Source organism: Papilio machaon, chromosome 3 (assembly GCF_912999745.1).
Source record: "Papilio machaon chromosome 3, ilPapMach1.1, whole genome shotgun sequence".
NCBI classification, from domain to species: domain Eukaryota; kingdom Metazoa; phylum Arthropoda; class Insecta; order Lepidoptera; family Papilionidae; genus Papilio; species Papilio machaon.
In genome coordinates this window covers 5347121-5371612 of record NC_059988.1, presented here as the reverse complement: position 1 = coordinate 5371612, position 24492 = coordinate 5347121, and the positions used below count along the sequence as shown (strand labels likewise).

Genomic DNA, 24492 nt, shown 5'->3' with positions numbered 1-24492 from the left:
CGGGGCCATGGTGAGCCAATAGGGGACCGACGTGGCCACTCCCCCAGGCGACGGCGGCGGCGCGTGTAGCGGGCGCGCGGCGGCTGCGGGCCTAGGACGCGACCGCCACAGAGCCTACTCTCCATGCGGGATTCCCACAAACTCACCCGATATTTTGTTTGTTCCGATGTCGTAGGGCGCAAACACCCACATCATTAGATTGTACGTCCATAATGCTTCATTGTAAATCCGTATCAATACTAGTTGTATGTCCGACCCGTGATTTATAATCGTGGGAATAATATCGAGTCAAAAAGGCATGATGGAAGTACGTCAAAGGATGAATACTGTATTAAATTATAAAACAAGTATTACTTGGAATAAAATAAGATATAAACGTAAACAAAACGACTGAAAATACAAAATTGGCGAACTGCAACAGAAGCGTTGGTTTGCCTGCGAGCCGGCGCAGGCGCACTGATGCCGCCGATCGACTCGGTGTTTCCTTAATTATTAATTAACAGCTATCGCCGGGGATTATTAATAAAGCATTCGTCCTGACTATTGGCACTTAGATTAGCGTCGAGGGAGTAATGGCGCATTTCAACAATTTCGGTTGTTATTTAATTGAAGTCAATTTAGATGATCAGAGTCTATTTAGGTTGGTGCTGGCGCTCGCCAACGGGATCTCTGCTTCATTGGGCTTATTGGTGACTTTCAGACAACACGAATTGCACTCGCCGATGCACTTCTCGGCGCATATGCACTTTGTGAACATGCGAAAACACCTTGATAAGTCTTCACACTAGAAGTATAAAATGTCGTGCGGAATTTTGTGATTTATTACGACGCATGAAACGAAATTTGGATATATATTATAGTGTTGTGATATAGTGATGTATGCTGTTTATATTAACAAAATAGTATTGCGCTTTTAGTGACGATGAGAATGTATAAGAAAACAAGGCGCGCTAGTATACCTTGAACCCGGAAGTGCGTGAAAAAACAAAGTGACTCATGCAGTGTCCTGAAAACTGTATTGGGATAACACAAAAGACAAAATGTAAGTTTTTCGAATCTATCTTAATGCTACGTGTAGTCCTGCTTTTGAATTCAGGGTAAATCAGTAAAGGTAAAATCTAAACATCCCAAATATTTTATATTCTCGAGAACAAGTCGTCCTTCGAGAACCTTCCCGATTAAAGTAAAAATACCAAAGAACACCTTAATAAAAGCTTATTTAAATTGATATCCATTTGTATGACTAAACAACGGGGTTACGGTCAAAGAGATCAAATTAATAAGTATAGTTGAAATATGTATATGTTAAATGTCATTGCCTACAATGAACCAACAACAATATCATCTTCTCTAAATTAAAATATAGAGATAAGAGGCATAAACATCTTGTGTTCTACTATAAAATGTAGTATCTTAATTGCTATGCAAAACTACATGTTAAAGTTATTATGCGCGAAAGTGAAGACAAAAAGTTCACAGGAAAACGAGATATACATGTAGAGCTAGTAATATGTATTCAGTATATAATTACATAGTCTATATACCGCATCTGCGGTTACTTTGGTGTTAGGGATAGCCATGGGCGTCGGATCAACAAATTTTGGTCAATCTGCGACTGGTTTGTCCCCTTCTGCTATAAAGAAACAACTTTTTTCCGTTTGCGTCCGCCGCATAGTGGTATAAGTATTTTCCGCTATTTTAGGATCCGAAGCGTATTAAAAAACACACTCCTGATTTTCAGGCGCATCTTCGTTATATCAGGTGCCTAATTTTTATTCAATAGGAAGTACTAATATAGAAAATAATCTAAAAAATGAAGAATTTTAGATTAGTGGTTTCGAAACGCATAGCGGATTGACGGACAAAAATAAATATTTTCCATAAAGTGGTTGATTAAACAGTCACTTAGTACAGTTGTGCTATGTAGTATAGACATACTAAGTCTATACTAAGTGACTCCCTTAGTAATCACTTATGGTCGCTAAGTGCGTCAGTAAGTCGAATTAAATATGGCTCTTATTAACGCTTTTAGTGGCAAAGACACGCGATATTTAGATTACATATTACAAAATGAGTGTTACAGTACGTTAGGTATGTTGTGAATCATGTGACCGTGCGCGTAGGCGCTTCACATAAAATCTTTCTGTACGAGGCGAACGGCGAGCTTCGAGCAGCAGCCGACGCAGAATCTGCCGCCCGCTCAATTGATCTCAATTGGTTTAATTGGTTTCAATTGAAATGACCTCGCGCACCGGCTCCCGCTTCTAGCATGACACTTTTACATCTATCTTTTTCGGAGCTGATATAAAAGCGCTAGTTATGATATGTAGGTATATAAAATAATTTTGACCCCAATAAAACTTCCCACATACGTAGATGCATTCTTATAATAAAAATCACTATAAATAATAATCACTTTATCTTATTGTTTTAAGTTAAACGCAATTTGGTATGTTGTATGAATAAAAAAACACTTGTACGGAAAATTCGTAATACAGTAGATAAGATTATGCAGTGATCATAAGCGTTGTTTTTTTTTTGGTTTCATTAGTAAAGTTTTTGAATCACTTTAATTTTAATAAAATTTACTTTTTCAACAGCTATGTGACTTTATAAAAACAAAGTTTTTGATTTTTTTAACTATGAAATACTTTTTCAAACGTAATAAACTCGGTCGTTGAAGCGAAGTGTTGCGCATGTATCATCGCATGCAGGAAACGTCAAAGGGGCAATTACCAGGATTGGAACGGTACACAATGAGGGAACATCTTTAAAAAGACACGACACATATTTTGGCACGTGTCCTATCCGGCGCTCAATTGACGTTAATTAGGAAATAGCGGTGCACACTGCCACTGAACATTGTCATCTTCGGCTATGTGGTATCGCGTGTTAATGACGTCTGTTTTATTCTCCACAACAGTAGTAGAAAAGCACCGTTAGTATTAAATATAATTGAATAAAATAGAGATAAAAACTCGTAACCAAGGAAAATACAATGAGTCTTTAAAAACAATTTTTATTTTAATAATTATATACTTTAATGCAATACTACGCGCTTCTTCTTTTTATTAGACTTCTTATCCTTGGCACTCGTCCAGAAACGCATAAATTCTCTACCAGACCCACTTTCTTGTTCCTCTATATCATCTGAACACCTTAATTTTTCAGTGCCCAGTACGACTTGAGTCTTATTAGATTGTTCTTCTCCTTCTACAATTTCTTCTTCTGTATGCGTTGATGGTATTGTCGTTGCCTCTTCATCAAAACGTAATCGTTTTGGAAGCGATGGTTCAACTTTATCATAATGAATATCACCTCTAGTAACAACTTTGACATGTTCGTGTTTTTGGGACTTGGAACTATGAGGCACATACATTGTACTGGATAATTCTTTCTCCTCGTGTATTGTATTGTTAAAATAGAGATTTTTATCATCATTATCTACAGATTTATAAATTTCTCTCTTTGGAAGAGATTGGATTGACTCGGATTTAGATTCCTTTAAAAACTTTAAGATGTTCAATTCTTCTAATTCTTTACTATTCTTTTTGTATTTGTCAGTATTTAAAACCAGATTGTCATCTAGTTTGTGCGTTTTAAGATAATCTATTTCTAAACTGTCGCCGGTTTGAACTTTTGCGTCATAATACATCTTTGGTGAGATCTTGCTTAGTTCTAATTCTGCGAAGGAAAATAATCGCTTCATCGGAGGTTGTTGTGTATCTGAATCATGTGAGGAAATTTCATCTTTTATATCTTTCTTTTTTGAACACCTTTTAGAGGAACAAGATAAACAGAATCTCCACATTTTCTTAAATACCGTTTCTTTTGTTTTCTCATTGTATATGTCTAGCGTATCGTCGTAAAAGAAGTGGGCCCCGTACACCATTTTGGAACCCACGTCGTCCTCATTTGGACTTTGCATTATAGTCTCAAGGTTTAAACTGAAAACATTTACCATCCATTAACAATAAGGTTTTTAAGTTCAATAGCATTGTTTACGAATCCGACGACATAAAAGAGCCTACGGACCAAATAAAGATCAAACCTTTAGTATCAAGTACAAGAGCACTTAACAGATTAAATAAATTTAACCAACACGTTTTCAGATCGATCTGTGTAGATGAAGAATGCCTCAGAGACACCGGGCACGCAGCGCTTCAGCCAGTAGTGCACAGTGTACAACAATGTGAGGAGCACGGCCAGGAAGGTGCCCGCGGCGAGGTACACGTTGTGGTGCAAGTTGGACACCACGCCACACAGCAATCGGTCCTCATCGTATATATCTGAACAAACATGTGGATACTTTATTAATTTTGGAACTTTAAATAAAAGTATGCTGCGAAGTTTAATTCTTCATTTTTATAGTTATCATAATACCAATAATTTCTAATTAAATGTTGAGTGTCATGAGTGTTCCGGAATTAATGCGAGATTTCTAGTTAAAAAAGTCTAACAAGAATTGGAGCTAAAACAACTTGTTCACGTAACACGTTAACAACGTTTTCTATTGTTGGAGTTAAATATGGTTTAGTCTTAGCTACCGTAGGCGCCACAGTTGGGCACGCCGTCGCAAGCGCTCATGGAGTCGATGCAGACACGCGCGCCAGACACCTGGCACTCGACGTGCGCCGCAGGGCAGCTCGTTTCCTTGCTCTTCAGCACACGCGCCGGTGTCATCACCAATGTCATTTTTTTCATCTATAACATATTGTTATTATATAAGTACATACTATTCTTTCCTTTTTAGCCAGGCTCTTTACACCATGCACCTAAATCATGTGCAATTAATTTAATTAGTCTCAAAACCCCGTCTTAATAGTATCTGTAGACGACGTTTGATGCATAAATAAGGGCTATTTGTGCGTATAGTATTTTTTTTTTGTAAAGTAATAAGCAATGATAATCCTATAATCAAATGACGTGTAAGTTTCCAAAGTAATATAATTACTAATGCAACATAGTTTTATTTTAAAGGTAATTCTGAACCAACCGTAAAATTACTAATCGCAATAACAATTCTGGAAGTATTGAAGAGGTAAACATGTCGAGCCTTGGTGTCGCGAGCGTCGCAGATGTTGAACAGCGTAGAGCCCACGTAGCTCCTCATGTAGCGTAGCGCCACGCGACCGTGTATCTTGCAAATGCCATTTTTATTAAACCAAATTAATAAGTCGGAGAAAGCTTTCTTGTACATATTTTGTAAAGTATGTTTTGATATTATAAAACGTACCTCATCGTCTGTCAGTTCTATGAGATGAGATATGTCTTGAACGTCGACAAATTCCTCAACATTTTTAGTTGTCGTAAACGAGTTTCTAGCCGTAGTCATAACGCGGGGAATCGCATTTTTTATTTCTAAAGGTTGGATGTAACGCTTTTTACGGGAAAATCTATAATGATATATATTTTAACAATATTGATTAGAATATAATTATATAAGAAGCTATTAAATATATTATATAATTTCTCGCATCAATATGACTGTAATATAACATTACATTTTAAAATTGTTTTTTACTATCGATGTAGATGATATAAAGTTCCACATAACTAACTTACTGAATATCTCTCGTTTTTGCTTCTTTAACAGTTTCATTAGCTTTATCTTGATTTTTTATATTTGCGTAAATATCAGTTTGGTTTAGAAAGACGGCCATGACAGGGGCGGCACGTACCACATTCTCCCAAGATTCATGCCTTACCATAGAGTGCGTCACCGGTTCTGGACTTTAAAAAATAATTTAAAATATTATTACTATTTTCGGCCCACCTCCTATGCCATCACTATTACATCATGTAAACCTATCTTTCTTGTATCACTTTACTTTTGGCAATGAAAAGGTAAAAAGATAAGTACAAATGTTTAGTATTTTAGGAAATCGTGTATTAATGTAAGGAGTAGAATCTTACGCTTCAATCGGGTAGGTGTAAATAACGTTTTTGTTTATTTTGTTTTCGTTTTCATTTACCGTAACTTTCTTTGTATTGAAATAATAAGAATCTGAAAAAAAAATGAGCAGAATTTTAATTAATCTAATTATGAAAAAATAATGCCAATGTCAACTGAATCACATCTTACTAATATTATAAATGCGAATGTTTAGATGGATGGATGTTTGTTTGAAGTTATCTTCAAAACGGCTCAACGGATTTCAATGAAACTGGGCATTGTAGAACGTAGTCTGCAAGAACATATAGGCTACTACTACTAATAAAGTTTTTATTTAATCTGTGCGGATAGTGTCAGTAGGTTTATATTTTTAAATACGAGAAATTCTTGAAATTATTAGAGGCTTTTGTTCTGTAATATATGGCTGGATTTTTTTGGTATTAATGAATAGATTAAATAAATAAATTACAAATAATTATTACCTGTTTCATACGTAAAAAATTTCTCAGTCTCATTTTTTAAAGTAAAAATTTCGGTAGACTTACTCGATTCATTGAAAATGTCTTTCACATTAATTTGATGAGAAAGCCTCTTTATTTCTGTAACACCTCTTGATGCAGGAAAATTATTTAATTTTGTATTACATTTCATATCATTGTTAGGTAAATAAATATATCAACAATAAAAGGTAAATACCTGATTATAGTGTTATTCATTGTTTGATTAATGTTAATGAATACATCTTTGCTGCTTACATTAGGCATTGAACTTTTCATTTCGTAGAGGTACGGACGTAAATAAACTAAAATAATAATTGTTTTTTTTTTCCTATTACATTACATGAATAATTATCATCAGCCTTTGTCTGCCCACTGCTGGACATAGAGGCGTATTTAATACATATTAGTAATAGTTTTTGGAACATAATGATATCATCAATAAATATGATAAAGTACATAAAAAGCATGGTAAATAAGAAATCGCACTTATCTACAAGTAAACACAATAGAGCTTTCATCGTTAAATTCTAAAAAAATATAACGATTTTGTATTATTTCATCTTACAATTTTATGAAAAAAGCAGTATTGACATTTTATAGCGTCTCTTTTATTACGTGTATGTTATAATAATAGGGGTGGAAGGACAATAAAGTTCCGTAGGAAACGTAATAAAATATTATCTAATTACTTTTGTACTCATCGAAGTAAAATGCAACATACGGGTGTAAATAATAATTGTAATCATACAAAATTGTTGGAAATTTGCTAAAAAAAAAGAAATAATCTATTTATTATAGCTTTTGGGCGGTAATTTCTTAGTTTTAAAAACATGTCAATAATGAATCAATTTAATAAATTACATTCCATTTGTGAATATGCATTTGGTCACTAAAAGCAACATTTTTTTGTAGATAATATACTCACCACTAGAATTCTGTTGCGAATCTAATATCTTCTGATCAAGATAATTTTGACTTTGGTAAGATTTTGTCGTGTGACTTAGAGATTTCAATATTTCGTCAATAATTTCTTGAGGTTTACTTATTGTTTCTGTAGGAGGTGGCATTGAAAATCCGTTTATTGTATTCTTTGATGAAAAATGAATTGAAACCTCATCTTCTTCAGTTGTTGGACTTATATAAGAATTGATCCTAAAAAGTAGATTTAAATGTAGTCATTAAATAAATGCCACCATTAAATATAATTATAATTTTTAATAGGTCCTGGAGGTTTTGAACTTTGAAAAAATGAACCATAATCAACCAGAATGAAAAAGAAATCTTTAAGACTACTAATTTTTATTTTCATTGAGAAAGGAAGATGTCTTTGTTTTTTTTTTTAATTTTCTAGTTCTCAGTTGAGTTAATATTGTATAGATTACTTACTGCCTACGATATGTTGTAGATTTAGCTTTGGAAAATAAGGTTGATAGCCTTTTCTTAAAATTAAGTCTTCGGTTTGAAAAACTCTTATATCTGTGGGACAGTCTATGTTTCCTTTGGTTAATTGTTTCGTAATTAAGTCTAAAAAAAATTTACATTTACTTATTTTAATTTGAATATGGAGATAAGCTAAAAAAAATATTCTTCTATATTCATTGTTTCTTGTTGCCAGCCTTTTAAAAAAATAAGGACGGGACGAAACGGAGGATGGAATCGGAAAATTAAACAATGATTTTCCTAAAGAATTTTTCCTTTACTTCTTTATAAAAATACGCCCAATTATTATTGTAATTTGTAGATTCACGCCTTAGAATTGCTATTTAATTCGAACTACATTAAAAATAATTTCTTAGTTTAAACAGCACAATAACTTACCGTGGGTCTGGAGTATAAAATCCAGTATAGTATTCTGAATCAAATTTTAATTTATCTTTGGTAAATTGACTGAGTGTTGAATCTTCTGATGTTACCATAGAAAACTGTAGCAAAGGTAATATACTCGTGTCATAATCAGCCCCTTCTCTGCAATAGACGGTACTGATAATAAGTACAACTGTTAAACTGAACCATAATCAATTGAATTTAACCGTTTTGATTCAGAAATACATATTTAATTACGTATTCTTCTCATTCTTACACAAAACGAAAAAATACTGAGAATTTTAGCCCCCGCCTTTTTTTTCTATGGTACCACGTTCTGTCCTTTCTTCACCAAAAGAATTACCTAATTTAAATAGAATAGTACCTCGGTGTGACATCGTTTATAAGCTCTAAAACCTCATCTACGTCATCTAGTCTATTGAGTGGAATGTTCCCAGACACGTTAACTAACGGTAACTCTATTTCAATATAATCCGAGCCTTCAACAAGTTTTCTCTCCGTTGCCGTTGATGTCACAGACGTCGTCTCCGCTTCGTATTCTTCTTCACTGTCAGAACTAAAACGGTAAAAATATATTTAGCGGTGAAGGAATATCCACCTAACTAATGTGTATTGTGAAACAGAAAAGACATTTTTCGCTACCTCTTTACCCAATTTCCTATCATATTTCCTTTCATCGTACAAACATAAGTTCATTTTAAGAAATTGCAAACCTGCTATCGACAGTAGTTGTTGGTTTTGTCGTACGTAACGTGTAAAATTGTGTGAAGTTTTTCATCTCTTGTCGCATAATAGAGTCCGGCAGAGGGCCCCAGTAGCCGCCAAAGGTTTCACCTATCTCGTAAACAATAAGCTGATGATTGTCCTCCGTACAGGATCTTAACAAGGTACTTGCAGATACGTATTGAATAACCAGGATTATATTACTTCCAGACTCAGCTCTATGTGAAAAAAAAAGGTTTATTTTAAAATTACAGATATATAGATTAATATCATAAAATAATTTGCCTATGGTAGAATCAAAAAAGTGGATAATTTTCAACGCAAATTTCATCGCAAGATAAGCAAGCTAACGGACTTTAAATTGTAGAGAAGCTATGTACTCTTAGAAGTTCCCTCTAAATCTAATCGAATACTTTACCTAATTTTTGGAACAAGATTTGAAACGCTTGTAAGTACTTAAGTATTTGACATCATAAACACATTAAAAAATCGTTCACCGCACGCATAAATTCCTGAAAGTTACCCACCTAACACTAATAGAACAGCTGTACGGTAACTCCAGTCTAGAAAAATGTAGGACTTCCGAATTGGCATCTAACACATGCCTGCCTAAGAACACGGAAGGTAGTGCTCGACGTCGACAGTACTCCGAGACGTCGCGGTGATGAGTGTACCTCTTATTGGACACATTTGCCACAGTTAACCAACACTCTGCCAAATATAGGAAAACCACTACCAAAACTTTAAACATTGCAGTCGTTTTGTATCATAGCCTTAGAGATTGATAACAGATAAAGATAATTTAGACACAATTTTTTTAAACGGAACAACCTCCAAGATAATAATACTCTGAGTCGCGAACACGAGCTGCCAAAGAACGAATTACAGATTTGAGTCCAAAGGGAAACGTAATTTAGGACATAGGCGTTTACATAATACCTACAATTAATTTATTCGCCCTAAAGAGTTTGGAATATTGTACAACTGTATGGAATATTCGGAATATGTATATATGACACATAAATACATACTATGTTATATCGACCCAGCACTTTTTTTCAGCAGATTCCTTCATGTGACCGTCTTTTTAAATAAGAACAAACGCTAAAAATGATACTCAATAACATACTGTACGTTACGCTTATTACTCTAACTGTACCTATAGTCCATTCATAACACGCTATAAAATGCCTACTTGAACAATAAATTAAAATGATTCGATGTCAGACGTCGACGATAGGGGTCGCGTGACCCGCACCGTATGAAAGCATTCAGGGAACAGGGAGCGGTAAGTATCCCGGACGAACGTCGCATGCGCTGTTATTTGTATGATTATTAAACGTTTTAGTGGCTGCATTAGATGCACCGATAATGTTTCGTACTCAACGTTTGGGGTATCGCCTGCAATTAGAGATTTTATGCGATAACATTACACTATTTTTATACCAGCATAATTTTAATGAACTATTTTGTATACATGCATATAAAAATTAATACAAAGGTCAGATTACTGTCACTACTTAACTCCTTTCAGGTAAATAATCGGTTTTATGTAAACATAAGATTAAAACGAATTTATACAAAATAATTTCTCCGCCTTGTTAAAAACCAAATGTTCCAAAAAACAGATTGATGATTTGATTATGAGATATTGTTACTCTACTGTGTTACTCTGTAACTCTGTACTCTCTCTTAAGTTGTAACGTAGCGAAAATTTAGCTACAGTCATAGTCTATCCATTCTCAGAAGCCAAGTGAGCGTAGGTTCCAGGTTCACACACTTCAGTTCCAAACATCATCCATACTCTTTAGGTAATCGCACCAGCGGAGTGCCAGTCTAGGTTGAGGTGCCTTCTTAAATTTGAAGTCCAAGACCCACTTTCAATTGGTGTACCAATCCGCTCAAATCCTATAGTTAAGGCTTTTCTTATAGCCTGTTACATTTCTCAAAGTCATATTATGTTATGTTTAAAAAAAAGGGCCTTACTTCCTTTCACTAGCCTAGCCTAGAACCTAGAGCCAAATACGAACATAATAATTCATTGCTTTATGCAAATACTGACTAATGCATAACCAAGCGTAAATTAATTTAATTGTTTAAGTTTAACAATAATTTGCTCGCTCAATTTTCCAAACAAGAAAACGTTTTTAGTATGTAAGCAAAATATTTTGTTGCATAATTAAATCAATGCTAAAAAATGGTAGCACTGCTTCTGATGTCATTGTCACGTTGACGTTATTGAAATGACATTGACGTTTGTGTTGTGATTAAAATATTGCATTAGGTTATGAAAGACTGTTTTTGAAATAAATCTTTTGAAAATACGTAATATTTACATATTGTCATGCCTATAACAGAGTACGTAGCGTCGTTATCTCAAAATCCGTATTTTGGTGCGGGTTTTGGCTTATTTGGCGTAGGAGCCGCAGCCGCTGTTCTACGAAAAGGATTACAGGCATCAGTTGTACTATTCAGGAGGCAATGCATGATAACCCTCGAAGTACCATGTCGGGACAAATCTTATCAATGGTTATTACAATGGATCACACAAAAAGGTGCAAAGCACACCCAGCACTTGAGTGTTGAAACGTCTTTTCTACAAAAGGATACAGGACAGATTAAAACTAAATACGAATTCATACCAAGTGTTGGTCAACATTTCTTCAGGTTTGCTAAGTTTTTTTATTTTTAAATACAAAATTGAATATTGAATCAACTTATTCCATATGAATATTTTATATTGCAGGTATGGAGGAACTTGGATAAGAGTAGATAGGACCCGTGAACAGCAAACAATAGATTTACACATGGGTATACCATTTGAGACTGTCACATTAACTGCATTCGGACGTGACAAGCAAGTTTATTATGATATACTTGAGGAAGGTAATTACATTTTATTATACTTCTAAAACAAATTACAATTTAAGGGTTTGTTGACTGTAAATATTACAATTTTATTACTACTTTCTGGATAATTTCAGCAAGAACAATGGCATTGAAACAACATGAAGGCATGACAGTTATGTATACTGCAATGGGTTCAGAATGGCGACCCTTTGGTCATCCCCGTCGCAGGCGACCACTGAGTAGTGTGATACTTCGTGCAGGACTTGGGGAAAAGATATTGACAGATTGCTTAGATTTTATTGACAATCCACAATGGTATACAGAACGAGGAATCCCATACAGAAGAGGTATTTCTTTTAATACTGAATTATAATTTTATCAAGAACTAACAAATCTGCTTTGGATTTATACAATTCTTGCAAATTAATACAATTTATCTTTAAGTATTTTAATAAAATCCACTTGACCATACAAAAACAAATGTAAACTTTGTACTAATATAGTGATGAATCTTCACAGTCGTACACCTATATTACAGGAATTTTACCATCCCTCATTCGCTTTAATGACAATAGAGAATATAAAAATGTTGCTAAACTTGTGTTATGATAGTTGGAATTCATGGTAATATTGTAGTATTTATTTGTATGTAAACTTTTATTATCATAGGTTACCTCCTTTACGGTCCTCCCGGGTGTGGAAAATCTTCATTCATCATGGCATTAGCTGGTGAATTAGAATACAATATATGTGTTCTCAACTTATCAGAAAGAGGACTAACAGATGACAGGCTAAACCATCTACTTAGGTTAGTTTTTAAAGTATTCACTAATGGATAATTTTTAGGTAAGTTAGTTCCTTTACATGCCATTGCATATACTTACTTAGTCTAAAGTAATATAAATATGTAATTAACCCTTAATCAGGCCCCAATTTTATTAATTAAAAAAAAGACAAAGATGGTCGATGGTGGTCGATAAATCGTACTATGCCTGATTAAGGGTTAAAAAAGACAATTATCCATACACTTATATTTGTTAATGTAAAAGTATACAACTAAAAGTCCTAATTAGTGCAAGTATATTGTAAATTGACCTTGCAGAAATATATGAATTGATAATTTCAGTGTTGCTCCTCAACAATCGATCATACTACTGGAAGATATTGATGCTGCGTTCGTATCACGTGAAGACACGCCTTCCCAAAAAGGGGCATACGAAGGTCTGAACCGTGTTACATTCAGCGGACTCCTCAACTGCTTGGACGGTGTAGCATCCACAGAAGCGCGAATCGTTTTTATGACCACAAATTATCTTGAAAGGTAACGTTGCCTGATGATTTGGACATCATTAAAAAATTAAACATTGTGGTCACCATTAATTCATAATTGATTTTGTAACACATTCAGTGCTACAGAAATGCCCTGCAAATCCACTTTAGTATATGAGAATTGTAACAGATTTCAATGTGTTAAATTTCAATAAGATATATTACTATATAGTTTCTTATATTTTTAGATTGGACCCAGCTCTTGTTAGACCAGGTAGAGTTGACTTAAAGGAATATGTCGGTTATTGTGATCAAGAGCAAGTGGAACTTATGTTTTTAAGATTTTATAAAGATGCTGAAGCAGCAAAAACATTCACTGAAGAGTAAGTTTTACCATATTTTGTATTTGTATGTTTTATTTTGGCACTTTATGGAATAAGCTTTCTGTATTTCTAATACAAAAAAGTGACAAAAGCTCCAAAAATATTTGTTACATAGTCTTGTTTAAATTATTTTTATAGTGTTCGGAAGTTATCCAGCTTGGTATTTTATTTTCTGTGATACTTCTTTTCAGTGTCCTTTCAAGAAAGAAACCAGTCAGTCCTGCTCAAATTCAAGGATATTTTATGTTCCATAAGCACTCAAGCCCTAAAGAAGTTCTGGCTGATGTTAGTTCTATTTGGACACTTGGATAATACTGTGATAGAAAACACATTTTATAGAAATAAGTAATTATTTATCAAAAAAAATATGGTCCCTTGATAAGTTGTTTATGAAAGTCATTTGAATGAAAATTTATTTTAGTGTTCATTATGTATTAATTATAATAAATGAATTGTTGACAATCACTATATATAATTTATTTCCCCATCATTTTTATAATTAGTTTTTTCATTTAATTTTTCAATTAAGATGGTTTAGAATTATTAAACATTACAAATGTATTTCAAAATTGATGATTCTGTATGAATTAGAACAGAGTTACAACTAAGTTAGAATCTGTAACCAACTGGTAAAGTTTACTCAACAAATAGTTGTGGTACATTTTTGTATGAAAAAGTAATGAGATTTAATATGGCTATAAAGGTGGAGTAAGACCAAAGAAAGTATGAATAGATTGTGTGAAGGAGGATATGCGTAAGAAAGAGGCTGAATTCAGATATGGAGGCTTATAGAGATGTATTGAGTAGTACATACTGTGCTGACCCTCCATAGGGATAAGGGCAGGTTGATAATGAAATTGTTGTTTGAAAAGATCCATAAATGATTGAAATAACACAGTATTCTTTATGTAATATATTTATAAAAAAATACTTAACAAATTAATTGTTTTGATACCAAACATATTGGCACAACAGAGTAATCATAATAATGAGATTAAATGTTCCGATATAACACTACGGCTCCATGTAGTGTTATCAAATGTACAAAATTTTATCCGCAATCCGCATTATGTGGAATATATCTTATTGTACAACATAAGACAAATATGCCGTTTTTTATTTCAAATTACAAAAAATCACCTATGCCTAGCTGATACAGAATCGTGAAACAACAATTTTATTGGAAAATAAAATAGTTACAGTCTATTAATTTTAGAAACTTAAGAAAAAAAAACTGTCCTAACTTTAGCACGATTACACAAAAAGTTTTATTTCATTAACAAATATAAAATACAAAACTTAAATACATCTACATTAACTTAACATGCTTTAAGCATTTTTCCGAAATTCAATAGACTTTAAGTAATAAATAAAATTGCGCGTGTTCATGAGAACTTCAGCACTGATTTTTTCCGCATTTTGCAGCATTTTGGGGACTACTTCGCCGCAATAAATTTTGAGAATCTCCCATTGCCAGTTGGGAGACAATCGACATATATCAATATCTCCATCGTTAACACCGGTCACTTTCACGAAAAATTTGTCTTTCAAGTTGAACAGAGCTAAACAAAGCGCTACAGGCGTTGCACTCTCTTGTTGAAAAACTAACTTAAATTTTAATAAACAAATGAATTCTCTGAAGATATCTTGTGTTACTTCATCCGGGCTTAATAAGTAAATGTTATGAATTTGCAACAACCTTTTTAAATACTCAAAGGGGCTAGTCGTTTTCGTATTCGGCAGGTCAACTGAATGCATTATAACATTTTCTCTAGCATCATTTCCGTAAGACATCTGCATACCAGTTACAGAACTTGGTTCAAATAATGCTTGAGTAAAAGGATTGATTTGAAGGCCTGTCGCATTGTCAAATCTGGGTATCGGTGCCACGTTCATATTAACGCCGTTGGTATTATTTTGGTATGCCATGTTTACATTTTGACTGTTAGCTTGCGGAATAAATTGTTTTGCCGTGATATTTAAAGCGGGGTTCGACATCAACTGGGATGCAGGTTTAACTTTTATTCTCGGATAGTTTGCAACAACTGGTTCCTGTTCTGGAATTGTTCTGTCGGTTGATAGTATTGTACTCGAACTGCTACTCGGTCCCGAAATTAGTGTAATTGGCACGCTTGGTGTCACACTATGCGCACGTTGTTTTTTTTCTACGTCTTCTGGCGTTGCTAAAGATACAGTCGATGTTATTACTGGCATCAATGTGTGTACAGCCGTTTCAAGTATTGGCATATCAACTGGAACCGATTTTTCTTTGGTTTTTGTCCTCTTCTTCTTATTGATAGAAAAAGTAGGAAACTGTGGTTTTTTTGTTAGGGTTTTGGGGTTTGCTACAGGATTCTCGTTTAGAAGTTTTTTTAACATTTTATCCTTCTCCTGACCCACATTAACCGCATTTAATACGGCTCCACTCTCTGAGCTATCAGCGTGATTACCTCTAATATTATTTTGTTCGACACATGTATCAACGGTTTTTGGAAACAGGTCGCTTTCAACAGGATTTTCACTGATATGATTAGGTTGTCTATCTACTTTATTTGGATCCTCTAAGACTTTCCACCCAGACTCGCCATCATTCTCATCATGATTCTTTAATTTCAACATTATTCTAACGCAATCGGACTTCTTATTCGATGTTTTCGGCATTTTCGGAGTCCACACAATTTCAAGATTTTGATGCTCCAAATATCTCAATATACCAGTACAACTAAATGCCGAATTAGTTATCATCTTTTTGCCAATACTTAGAACTTTGTGTTTAAGGTGAGAATCTAATTTAGCTGCATTTGTTTCTATAGTGTGAGTGTTTGCTTCTATGGTATCGTTAGATTCTAATCTTTTTAAATGTCTCTTAAAACACAGGGATATTATGTTATTTATGGTTTTACACTCACTATTTACTGATGGGAATAAATTTGTACTATCGTTTGTTAAAACATCGCCGCTTTTGAATGACTCAGTATCAGAGTCATCTATTCTAATGCATTCGTTCTCGTTTATCTCAGTAACATTAGGTTTTGTTGATGCTTCGTGCTGTAATACATCGTCTAACATACACGAATCTAAATCGTCTTTTTCAATAACAACAGTGTCATTAGAAAGTATTCTATTTTTACGACGTCTATTTTTGCATCTTATTGGAATTATATCGTCATCGCTATCGTCTGATCCAGAAATATGTTTTAGATCCGGCGATGAATCTCCATCAAGTCTATTGTTGGAGTTCTCTTTTGGCTTAATAATAACGTGGTAAAAGTTATGTGCTGAATGAGTTATTTTATCAGAACTATGCACAACATACTTTTTTGATTTACATATATTTGGTTTATTATCAAATTTTTCCAATTTCACGTAACAGTCACGTTTTATCAAATTTATGTACTTTTGCTTAATAGTCGTATGCGTATTTATATGTCGTTCAATTTTAGATTTACTGCTAAACTGATGGTTACAAAATCTACATACGAACCATTTCTTATAACCCAGTTCAAAAACATCTGGCTCTTTCGTGAATTCACAAGTACTTTTTCTTTTGTCTTTTGATTTTACAGAACAGTTTTCATTTGATGCTTCCGACAAAGAACTACGAAAGCTAATAATTCTCTTTCTATTTACATTATTCCCTTCGTTGCAAATTTCTTGAGATGAAGTTACAACATCATCTTCCTGCTGTATTGCTGGACCATGTGGTATTGCCTGGGAAAGATTTTTAACTGGATTTTAAATTAAACAAGCTTTACTTATGAACCTTACATCTTAAGCTTATTTAATTAAAGTTGTTCTGGCAATGCAAAACGTTTTTGGCATCTTAGTTTATGTTTATTTTAATACAAAAAACATACACTAGTTGTAGGGTTGCCGGAACCACTAACCCCCACTAGTACTTTTTTAACGCTACCCTCAGGAGTGTAAATCTCACACAAATAATAATGCAAGATTGAACACTGGATGGATAGATAAAATCCATAACATATGGCATTTGAATAAGAATAACATAAAGAAATGATATGAGACATGAAGTTAGAATAAAGGTACAATTGCAACTAACCAGGATTAACCATAGCAATCTTGCCTATAACAGGACAGATATTGGGTAACATGAATACTTGAAATAGTAACTTACATTTTTAAGTTTTAATTGTTCTTTTAATTTTTTTTGCTTTTCTATATAATTAGTTTTCACTTCAAAATATGTTCTTAATGTTGACTCACAATCTTTACATATTAACTGTGGCAGTGCATCAAAAGGATCAACCTGAAAAAAATAAAATAAAAAATATTACACTACATTAGGTACAAATCTAATAAATCATGTTAAGGTTGCATTTACATTTTATTTAATACATAAAATAAGTTTTGTACCTCAATATCATAACAGAATCTGATCTGTTTTTGCACAGTAGGCACTATTTGGTAAGCTCCCATATTTTCCAAACAAAGTCTACAAGTTACAAACAGTTTAGGGTCGATTTCAAACATTTTGAATTCGTTCATTTTACCTGAAAATTTTTCAAGGAACTCCACTATTAAATTTTATTTACATTATGGTTATTCGAATACTCAAAACAAAACTTTTATTTACGCAAGTTCACATACTTTGTTGTGATAACAATGGTTCACATCTTTTACTTTTAAAGAACTTTACTGCAAATTATATCTACTAAATAATTAAATATAACGAAAAGAACTAGATTATACCATTTATTTTACGTAATTATGAAAACTGAAGGCGAAAACATTGCTAAAAGCAAGTTTGACATTTATTTATATCGACGAACTGAGTGAGTTCCAAATTGAAGGCTTGAAACCATCTGGTGGTAAGTAGCGGAATTTTTGCTATACCAAAATAACGCCATCTAACAACTATGTGTGTTACTTTAAGCACTAGACTATGTTGGTTTATCTAATTTCGTAATTGCACTGACATAATAATGATAATAAAAGCTGTTATTTTTAAAATCTATTATAAAAGTTTCTGTATTTGAAAGCGGTCATATTCGTTATTTTCCCACAGCTGGGTATTAGTGAAGCAGAAATTACAGCGCCTCGTATCTCCCCATGTTGTGCACTTGTTATTTATAGTGGGATTCAGTTTTCTGCAACCCCACGACTAGTGCATATTTTGCGTTTGGACAGGACACGGTCTCACTCTAGCTATCCCAGCTCTCCGAAGAATCCCAACAATCCTTTGATGTTGCCGGGGGTCTCCGGAAATGATCTCGGTGAGACAAGATATTTAACATGTATTCAAGCACTATCGATTTACGTAACGTAATATGATGTTGTTGATGAACACCTTGGTGTTCCCGTTGCTCGTTTGCCCCCTTCTCTTAAATAAAAAAATGTTATAAAGTAATAATGATTTTTTAGTTTGTTGGGAACTTACATCTTGGCTATAACCATTTAACTGTTCATCAACGTATCAACTGTTACTGTTTTTTTATTTAACTAGTTAGATTCAACGTATCGTTTAGATACCAGTCATTTTCTTTTTCATCTCCACTCTTCCTTTATTGAATGTAATGGCCACCCCTAAGTTAGCTGACAAAATCAATTAGTTGGAAAAAGCTAATTTACGTAACGTTTCGTTGACGCTGGGACAGCGTACCACGGCAATAATTTACAAAACAACAGTGCAATTGTTTTATCTTACAAACTTGAGCACTTTTCAATAGTGCAGTTCTCTTACTAGTACAGCTTCTGACCTCTAGATGGCATCAGGATAACTCTAACATGCTTTCATAATATTGTAAATGAGTCATAGTCCAGTATTTTATAATAAACGAAGCGAAATTGTCCTTACATTGTGGAATTATAAGATAACTTGCTGTCGCCCGCGTCTCCGTCCGCGTGATATTAAAATAAAAACTTAATAAGTAGCTATGTGTTCTTCCAAACTATGTTCTACATCTGTGCCAAATTCCATCAAGATCCGTTAAGCCGTTCCTGAGATACCTTCAAATAACATCCATCCATCCATCTAAACATTCGCATTTATAAAATTAGTACTATTCAATTGGAATTTTAGTAAAAAATTTCATCTTTCTAGAAATTTCTATGCTAGTACTGCCATCTAGTGACAAATATAAATTATGTCCATTGTTTTCGAAATAAGCGCCACCTCTTGCATTTGGAAATATCGAAGTTAATAACGCCATCTATCGTCTTTTACAACAGATAATATCCAAGACAATTGCGCCGTCTAGATCTAATTCAGATATTTACAACGTATAATACCATAGACTTCACTTTGATATACCAAATCAAAATTTTGCTTTCGTCAAACTAGTATTCGGTCTATAGTGCAGTATTAACTGTGAGAACACTCATACAAAAATCTATTACCATTTCTCATTCTCAGAAATCTTACTAATTTATTAAATGGTTGGATGTTTGTTATTACCTCTACCTATTTGGAAAAACAAATAGGCTTCTTCCTAAGTTTTTTCATTCCGCGCAGATGGAGTCGTAGGCAAAAACTAGTAAAACGATATGTTGCGGTTACAGCAGTGGAAGTTTGCCGTTAAGACTTTCTATATATGTATTATTAAGAAAACGCCATTAAATTCAAATATTTTAATTATTCTCAATAGAACATGTAACAGACATTATTCAATAAACTAACATAACCAAGTACATGTTAACTAATTTGAACAATAATTTCAAATAATTCCCACACAACTAACTGCGATACACAACTAAACAACAAAATGCAAATCATTATTGTAAAATAAACGGCATTGTTGAAAATTTTAATTTTTTTTTAACTAATCTTCATTAATTTTCGTTGTACTGCGATAGGTTCACGGTAACGTGTAATTAAAAGCAGATAGCATTTTCTATCTTTGTTAAGTGGTCTTCATTTTGATTCGAAGACGTGAGAGCTGATTAAAAAATATGTTACTTCATTGTAATAACTTAAAAACCTATTCTATGGAGATTTCAGGACATTTTACATGTAATTCTTGCCTCGCGGCAGAAGTTCGTTTATCACAGCTCAGTTAAATTTGTAATGTCACGAAACATATTGTATTTATTTACAAGGAAGCAGGTCCATTACACATAGCCACGGATATTCAGGGTCCTATAGTAAAAGTTAAACTTATTATGTCCATTCTTATATACTAGCTACTATTTTATTGTAACAAATTCAATTTTCTACAATGGCGGCGTTCAGTTGCGACCCATAGGTGCCATTTTGTATCTTAATTCTTTTTTTTTCTCCCATATCTCAGCACTGTCTAACAACAAATCAATCAAATGTTAATCATTTTGCCAAAAACACACTATTATTTCATTTTCTCTTGTTGCTGTTTGGCTAAATAAATCTCAACTTATTTATTGAATCAGTGCTTTTGCGTCAACTGCGACTAACCAATAAAATCGCTATATGAAGACATCTTAGCTAATTATTTACATGAAAAATATGATTTTGCATGAGCAAGATCAGATGTCCGGGGAGCAAAATTCAAACATTACTTTATGTAACGTACAAGTTAATCAATGATCAAATTGTCAAATTTATCTGCGGTGGCGACGCTTTTTCTTGTTACGAGTTTGATTTTCATTCTGAGCGTTTGCTGCGGAAGTGGACGGTCCGTTTGATAAGTTCGTTTGTGGCATGTGAGGAGCCGATGTCTGTGGAACTATATCAATTTGAACATGTCCATTCTGTAGATTGGAGCGCGATGACACTTGCGCGCTGGGCGGCGCAGGCGCAGGCGTGTCATCGTTCAAGGCCATCCTCAGCCGTTGCCTCATGCGCCTGCGAGCATTGCGCGACATCGGCTGCGCGGGCGGCGCAGGTGATGCAACAGACGGTGATGTGTCTTCTTCGCTACGTGTTCGATTATCATCTCGCAAATCTTCAGCGATACGATTTGCCATGCGAATAGATGTAAAGGCTCGTACCAAAGCTAGTGGATAATCATTGTCATCTTCGTTTCCGAGTTCTTGAAGAGCAGCTAATTGGGTGCGTAGGTTGACAGTCTCATTGTAAAGGTCCTGTATAACGTTGTCTCCTCGAGTGTGAGTGGTAGTAGGTGGGGAGATGTCCTGGGTGCTGTTGTCTCGGTTGTTGCCGCGGGTCGCGACTCTCATGACGGCTCGCGGTTGGGTCTGATGCGCCAACTGTTCGGGAGGAGTGCGACGCAAACATAATTTTGCGTTCAGCGCAGTGGTTGAAGTCAATGCTATGGCGTTTAGTCCGGTAACAACTAAGGCATGACCTCTTTTCTTAAGAGTACCTTCACAGGATCTCACGGATAACACCTGCCAATAAAAATTTAAGTAAGACATCATGGTGGGAAATAAAGTTGAGTGTATACAAGTTAAAGAATTGTAGTAGCTTATTAGAGGTCAAAAACACAAAAGAAGATTTTTTATGAATTTAATATAGAAATTTACTTACACAATCTGTAAATATGGCTTCTCGGTCACTGCCAGACAAGGTAAGTGTGTACGAAAATGTATTGGCCACCGACGGTGAAGCGGCCATGGTCAACCAAGCATAAATACGATTAACTGAAATAAAAAAATACATATGTACCCTAAAATTAAGACAATATAAAACATCTTTTATATTTTGTGAATGATATACTCACTGTCTATGTCAATGACTAAAAAATAGATGCCCATATCTGAAACACGTACAGCAGTCACAATTCTGCCCGGTCCAGTGCTGAATTCCCAAGCTTGTACATATTCTCCAAATTCAGACTGACCCTAAAAATATATATAAAATATACATATTTCATAATTATATACACATTATTAATCACATAGTGAAACTGCACTTTGTATTTACCTCAATAAGATCAGGAGAATGAAAATAACGCAGGTGGTTAAGTAAACGTGCAGCGGGCAATTTCTCCGCGTTTCCATTTTTGCAACAGAGGCAGCGAAAGAGACCCTTGCAGGCTTGCGGCACCCTCAAAGTGATTTGCTAAAATAAAAAGTGGACTCTTAATGAAGTTAACATAAAATTATGTGTTTAATTATATCAAAAGGAAAGTCAGTGGATACTTTGAAACATTTTCTAAAATACTTACGTTTGATTCGTTTGAATTATTTTCACCTGCATCATTTTCAGTTTCTGCTGACACTGTATCGCGAGCTGGTGTACTGCTCTCTGAGGATCCCGAACCAGTACCTTGTTTGCCACCCACTTTCTGTAATTAAATTTGTTTTTTAATATTTAAAGTACATGTTGCACCTGTTTAAGACAAAAATATAATGATGATTTTTAATAGCTAGATCCCACTGACAAACACATGCAAGAAACATACAAATAATGTATTGAAAATTGAATTTTTATGTCAAGATATTATTCAAATTACAACACAATTGTAAATGTACATGATTTATATTGAGCAAAACAATGTGTCTTAGCTGTAAGTAATAATAATGACACAATAATTAAAATACAATTGCAAAACTTAGCATATAAAATTTGTACACAACAAAAATGTTCAGACAGGTTTTATGAACATACTACGTTACTAAATAACTCCTTTGACATATTTGATGCATGATTTTAATTTTTTTTATATCAAAAGGTAAACAAGGAAATGGCAATCAATGAATTCACCAAAATAGTGAGGCAGAATTCTATTAAAAAATACAGAACTTAACATTGTTATGACCCAAGCTTGTCAGTATACATATTTTCACTATAAATTATTACAGTTGTTACATTGGCAATTAAAGAAAAATATTTATTTACATGATAAACACAATATTTTAGTTGTAAAACAATAAGTAATAATTAACTCCTAAATGTAGTATACTTACAAATGCTTTTAATTTCTTAAAATTGGCAATAAGTTCTTCCATAGCATAGTTTCGTGTGCCAAAGAAAAGAGCCCGACACACTGGGCAGACATCAAGACGTGCTTTACATCTTCCACACACATGGTGTCCCTCATTACATTGAAATATTTGGCCTGAAGGAATTTCATAACATACTGGACATTGCAATAAGTCATCGAGATTGAGCAGTGATTCTGGCTGTGAAAACAACAAAATTTATATTTTGCATTCTTCAAAACAGATTGATCCCAAATAACACCTTACAACCTTTTTTTTAAACAAAGCAATAGTTGTTTTGTTTAAAAAGTAAAAGTGAGATATCAATTCTTTTTTCCTTATCTTCAATTCTACAAAAATACTTTACTGTTAATCTTACATTTACTGAACTGATTGGTTACTATGAGTACTTATTATTATGAAACATCATTTGAATCTTCTGCATGCTTATTTTTCTATTCAAGAACAGTACATAAACTTAAATACAATTAATTTAGTCAAGAAAGGGTAGTCATGAAAAATGTAGGACAACTGGAAAAATGAAGGTATATATTATATATTTGTAGGATCTATCGTTAGGAGATAAGGAGGCTCAGCTCCCCTTGTTATATCATAATATCTGGTTTTTTGTCGCAGCTCTCTAGAGTTCAGCCCTTTCAAAATCGTAATCGTGCACCCAGAATATTATTCCAACAATAAATACATAGTACAAATTATTACATTACGTAGTCTACAATTACTTTAAAAATATACGAAGAACATTAAAATTAAATAAAAAGACATGTATATCATGTCAATTACATCTAAATGAATTTTTATATTGAAAAATAACACGTTGAAAATCAAATGTCCTTAAAAATATTGACCAACCGACAAGGTGAACAATGGAAATTTTAAGTTGTGTTATTTTTTCGCATTCTTACCTGTACCACCACCTGTTCAGCCATTATATTGGTCTCCTAAAAGTAGAGACCAAAATCAGTGTGGATTTATAATTGGATTCGTCTCCGTGATGTGTAAAACGTAATGAATAAAATGAAACACGGCTGCACAGCTGTAGTTTTTAAAAATGGACGACGCCCGACATTATAACGAATAATGTTGCCTTATTGGTAAATAACCTTATGCGAGACAGTCAAAAAATAAAATCGATAATAAATACAAATCGCTCCCAGTTATTTCATATTTTACTCCTGTTCTATTATTTCATTATAAATATTTAAAT

At 33.8% G+C, this 24492-nt stretch overlaps 4 protein-coding genes across 4 annotated transcripts; 1 reads left to right on the top strand and 3 right to left on the bottom strand.

The window, feature by feature from the left end:
- Nucleotides 1-3040: 3040 nt before the first annotated feature.
- Nucleotides 3041-9694, bottom strand: LOC106712223. The gene is made up of 14 exons (XM_045686607.1): nucleotides 9471-9694; nucleotides 8934-9161; nucleotides 8585-8776; nucleotides 8215-8361; nucleotides 7783-7920; nucleotides 7322-7548; nucleotides 5917-6007; nucleotides 5566-5733; nucleotides 5237-5396; nucleotides 4997-5140; nucleotides 4548-4704; nucleotides 4103-4289; nucleotides 3489-3947; nucleotides 3041-3362 (listed from the first exon to the last, which is right to left on the bottom strand). The coding sequence occupies exons 1-14, from the start codon at nucleotides 9692-9694 to the stop codon at nucleotides 3041-3043; spliced, it is 2844 nt and encodes a 947-aa protein (XP_045542563.1).
- Nucleotides 9695-11218: 1524 nt separating this feature from the next.
- On the top strand, nucleotides 11219-13896 carry LOC106712330 (mitochondrial chaperone BCS1). The gene is made up of 7 exons (XM_014504844.2): nucleotides 11219-11610; nucleotides 11690-11829; nucleotides 11928-12140; nucleotides 12463-12601; nucleotides 12920-13114; nucleotides 13311-13445; nucleotides 13637-13896. Exons 1-7 carry the CDS (start codon nucleotides 11288-11290, stop codon nucleotides 13755-13757), a joined length of 1266 nt encoding a protein of 421 aa, XP_014360330.2. The 5' UTR covers nucleotides 11219-11287; the 3' UTR covers nucleotides 13758-13896.
- An 878-nt stretch (nucleotides 13897-14774) lies between these two features.
- LOC106712295 lies at nucleotides 14775-18083 on the bottom strand. Its single transcript, XM_014504797.2, has 4 exons — nucleotides 18057-18083; nucleotides 17823-17959; nucleotides 17584-17715; nucleotides 14775-17156 (listed from the first exon to the last, which is right to left on the bottom strand). Exons 2-4 carry the CDS (start codon nucleotides 17952-17954, stop codon nucleotides 14775-14777), a joined length of 2646 nt encoding a protein of 881 aa, XP_014360283.2. The 5' UTR covers nucleotides 17955-17959; nucleotides 18057-18083.
- A 2742-nt stretch (nucleotides 18084-20825) lies between these two features.
- LOC106712294 lies at nucleotides 20826-24346 on the bottom strand. Its single transcript, XM_014504795.2, has 7 exons — nucleotides 24191-24346; nucleotides 23253-23468; nucleotides 22511-22630; nucleotides 22267-22404; nucleotides 22064-22184; nucleotides 21871-21983; nucleotides 20826-21731 (listed from the first exon to the last, which is right to left on the bottom strand). The coding sequence occupies exons 1-7, from the start codon at nucleotides 24212-24214 to the stop codon at nucleotides 20982-20984; spliced, it is 1482 nt and encodes a 493-aa protein (XP_014360281.2). The 5' UTR covers nucleotides 24215-24346; the 3' UTR covers nucleotides 20826-20981.
- Between the last annotated feature and the right edge of the window lie 146 nt (nucleotides 24347-24492).

Coding starts and splice junctions, on each gene's coding strand:
- LOC106712223 (XM_045686607.1), bottom strand. CDS start 9,694: ATGTTTAAAGTTTTGGTAGTGGTTTTCCTATATTTGGCAGAGTGTTGG. Junction 7,921..8,214: donor TTTTATACTCCAGACCCACG/GTAAGTTATTGT, acceptor AATTTTTTTTAG/ACTTAATTACGAAACAATTA. Junction 4,705..4,996: donor TTGCGATTAGTAATTTTACG/GTTGGTTCAGAA, acceptor AATATGTTATAG/ATGAAAAAAATGACATTGGT.
- LOC106712330 (XM_014504844.2), top strand. CDS start 11,288: ATGCCTATAACAGAGTACGTAGCGTCGTTATCTCAAAATCCGTATTTT. Junction 12,141..12,462: donor AGGAATCCCATACAGAAGAG/GTATTTCTTTTA, acceptor TTATTATCATAG/GTTACCTCCTTTACGGTCCT. Junction 13,115..13,310: donor ACCACAAATTATCTTGAAAG/GTAACGTTGCCT, acceptor TTATATTTTTAG/ATTGGACCCAGCTCTTGTTA.
- LOC106712295 (XM_014504797.2), bottom strand. CDS start 17,954: ATGAACGAATTCAAAATGTTTGAAATCGACCCTAAACTGTTTGTAACT. Junction 17,716..17,822: donor GATTCTGTTATGATATTGAG/GTACAAAACTTA, acceptor TATTTTTTTCAG/GTTGATCCTTTTGATGCACT. Junction 17,157..17,583: donor AACAATTAAAACTTAAAAAT/GTAAGTTACTAT, acceptor AATCTTTCCCAG/GCAATACCACATGGTCCAGC.
- LOC106712294 (XM_014504795.2), bottom strand. CDS start 24,214: ATGGCTGAACAGGTGGTGGTACAG. Junction 22,185..22,266: donor ATTCTCCTGATCTTATTGAG/GTAAATACAAAG, acceptor ATATATTTTTAG/GGTCAGTCTGAATTTGGAGA. Junction 21,984..22,063: donor TTTAGTCATTGACATAGACA/GTGAGTATATCA, acceptor TTTTTATTTCAG/TTAATCGTATTTATGCTTGG.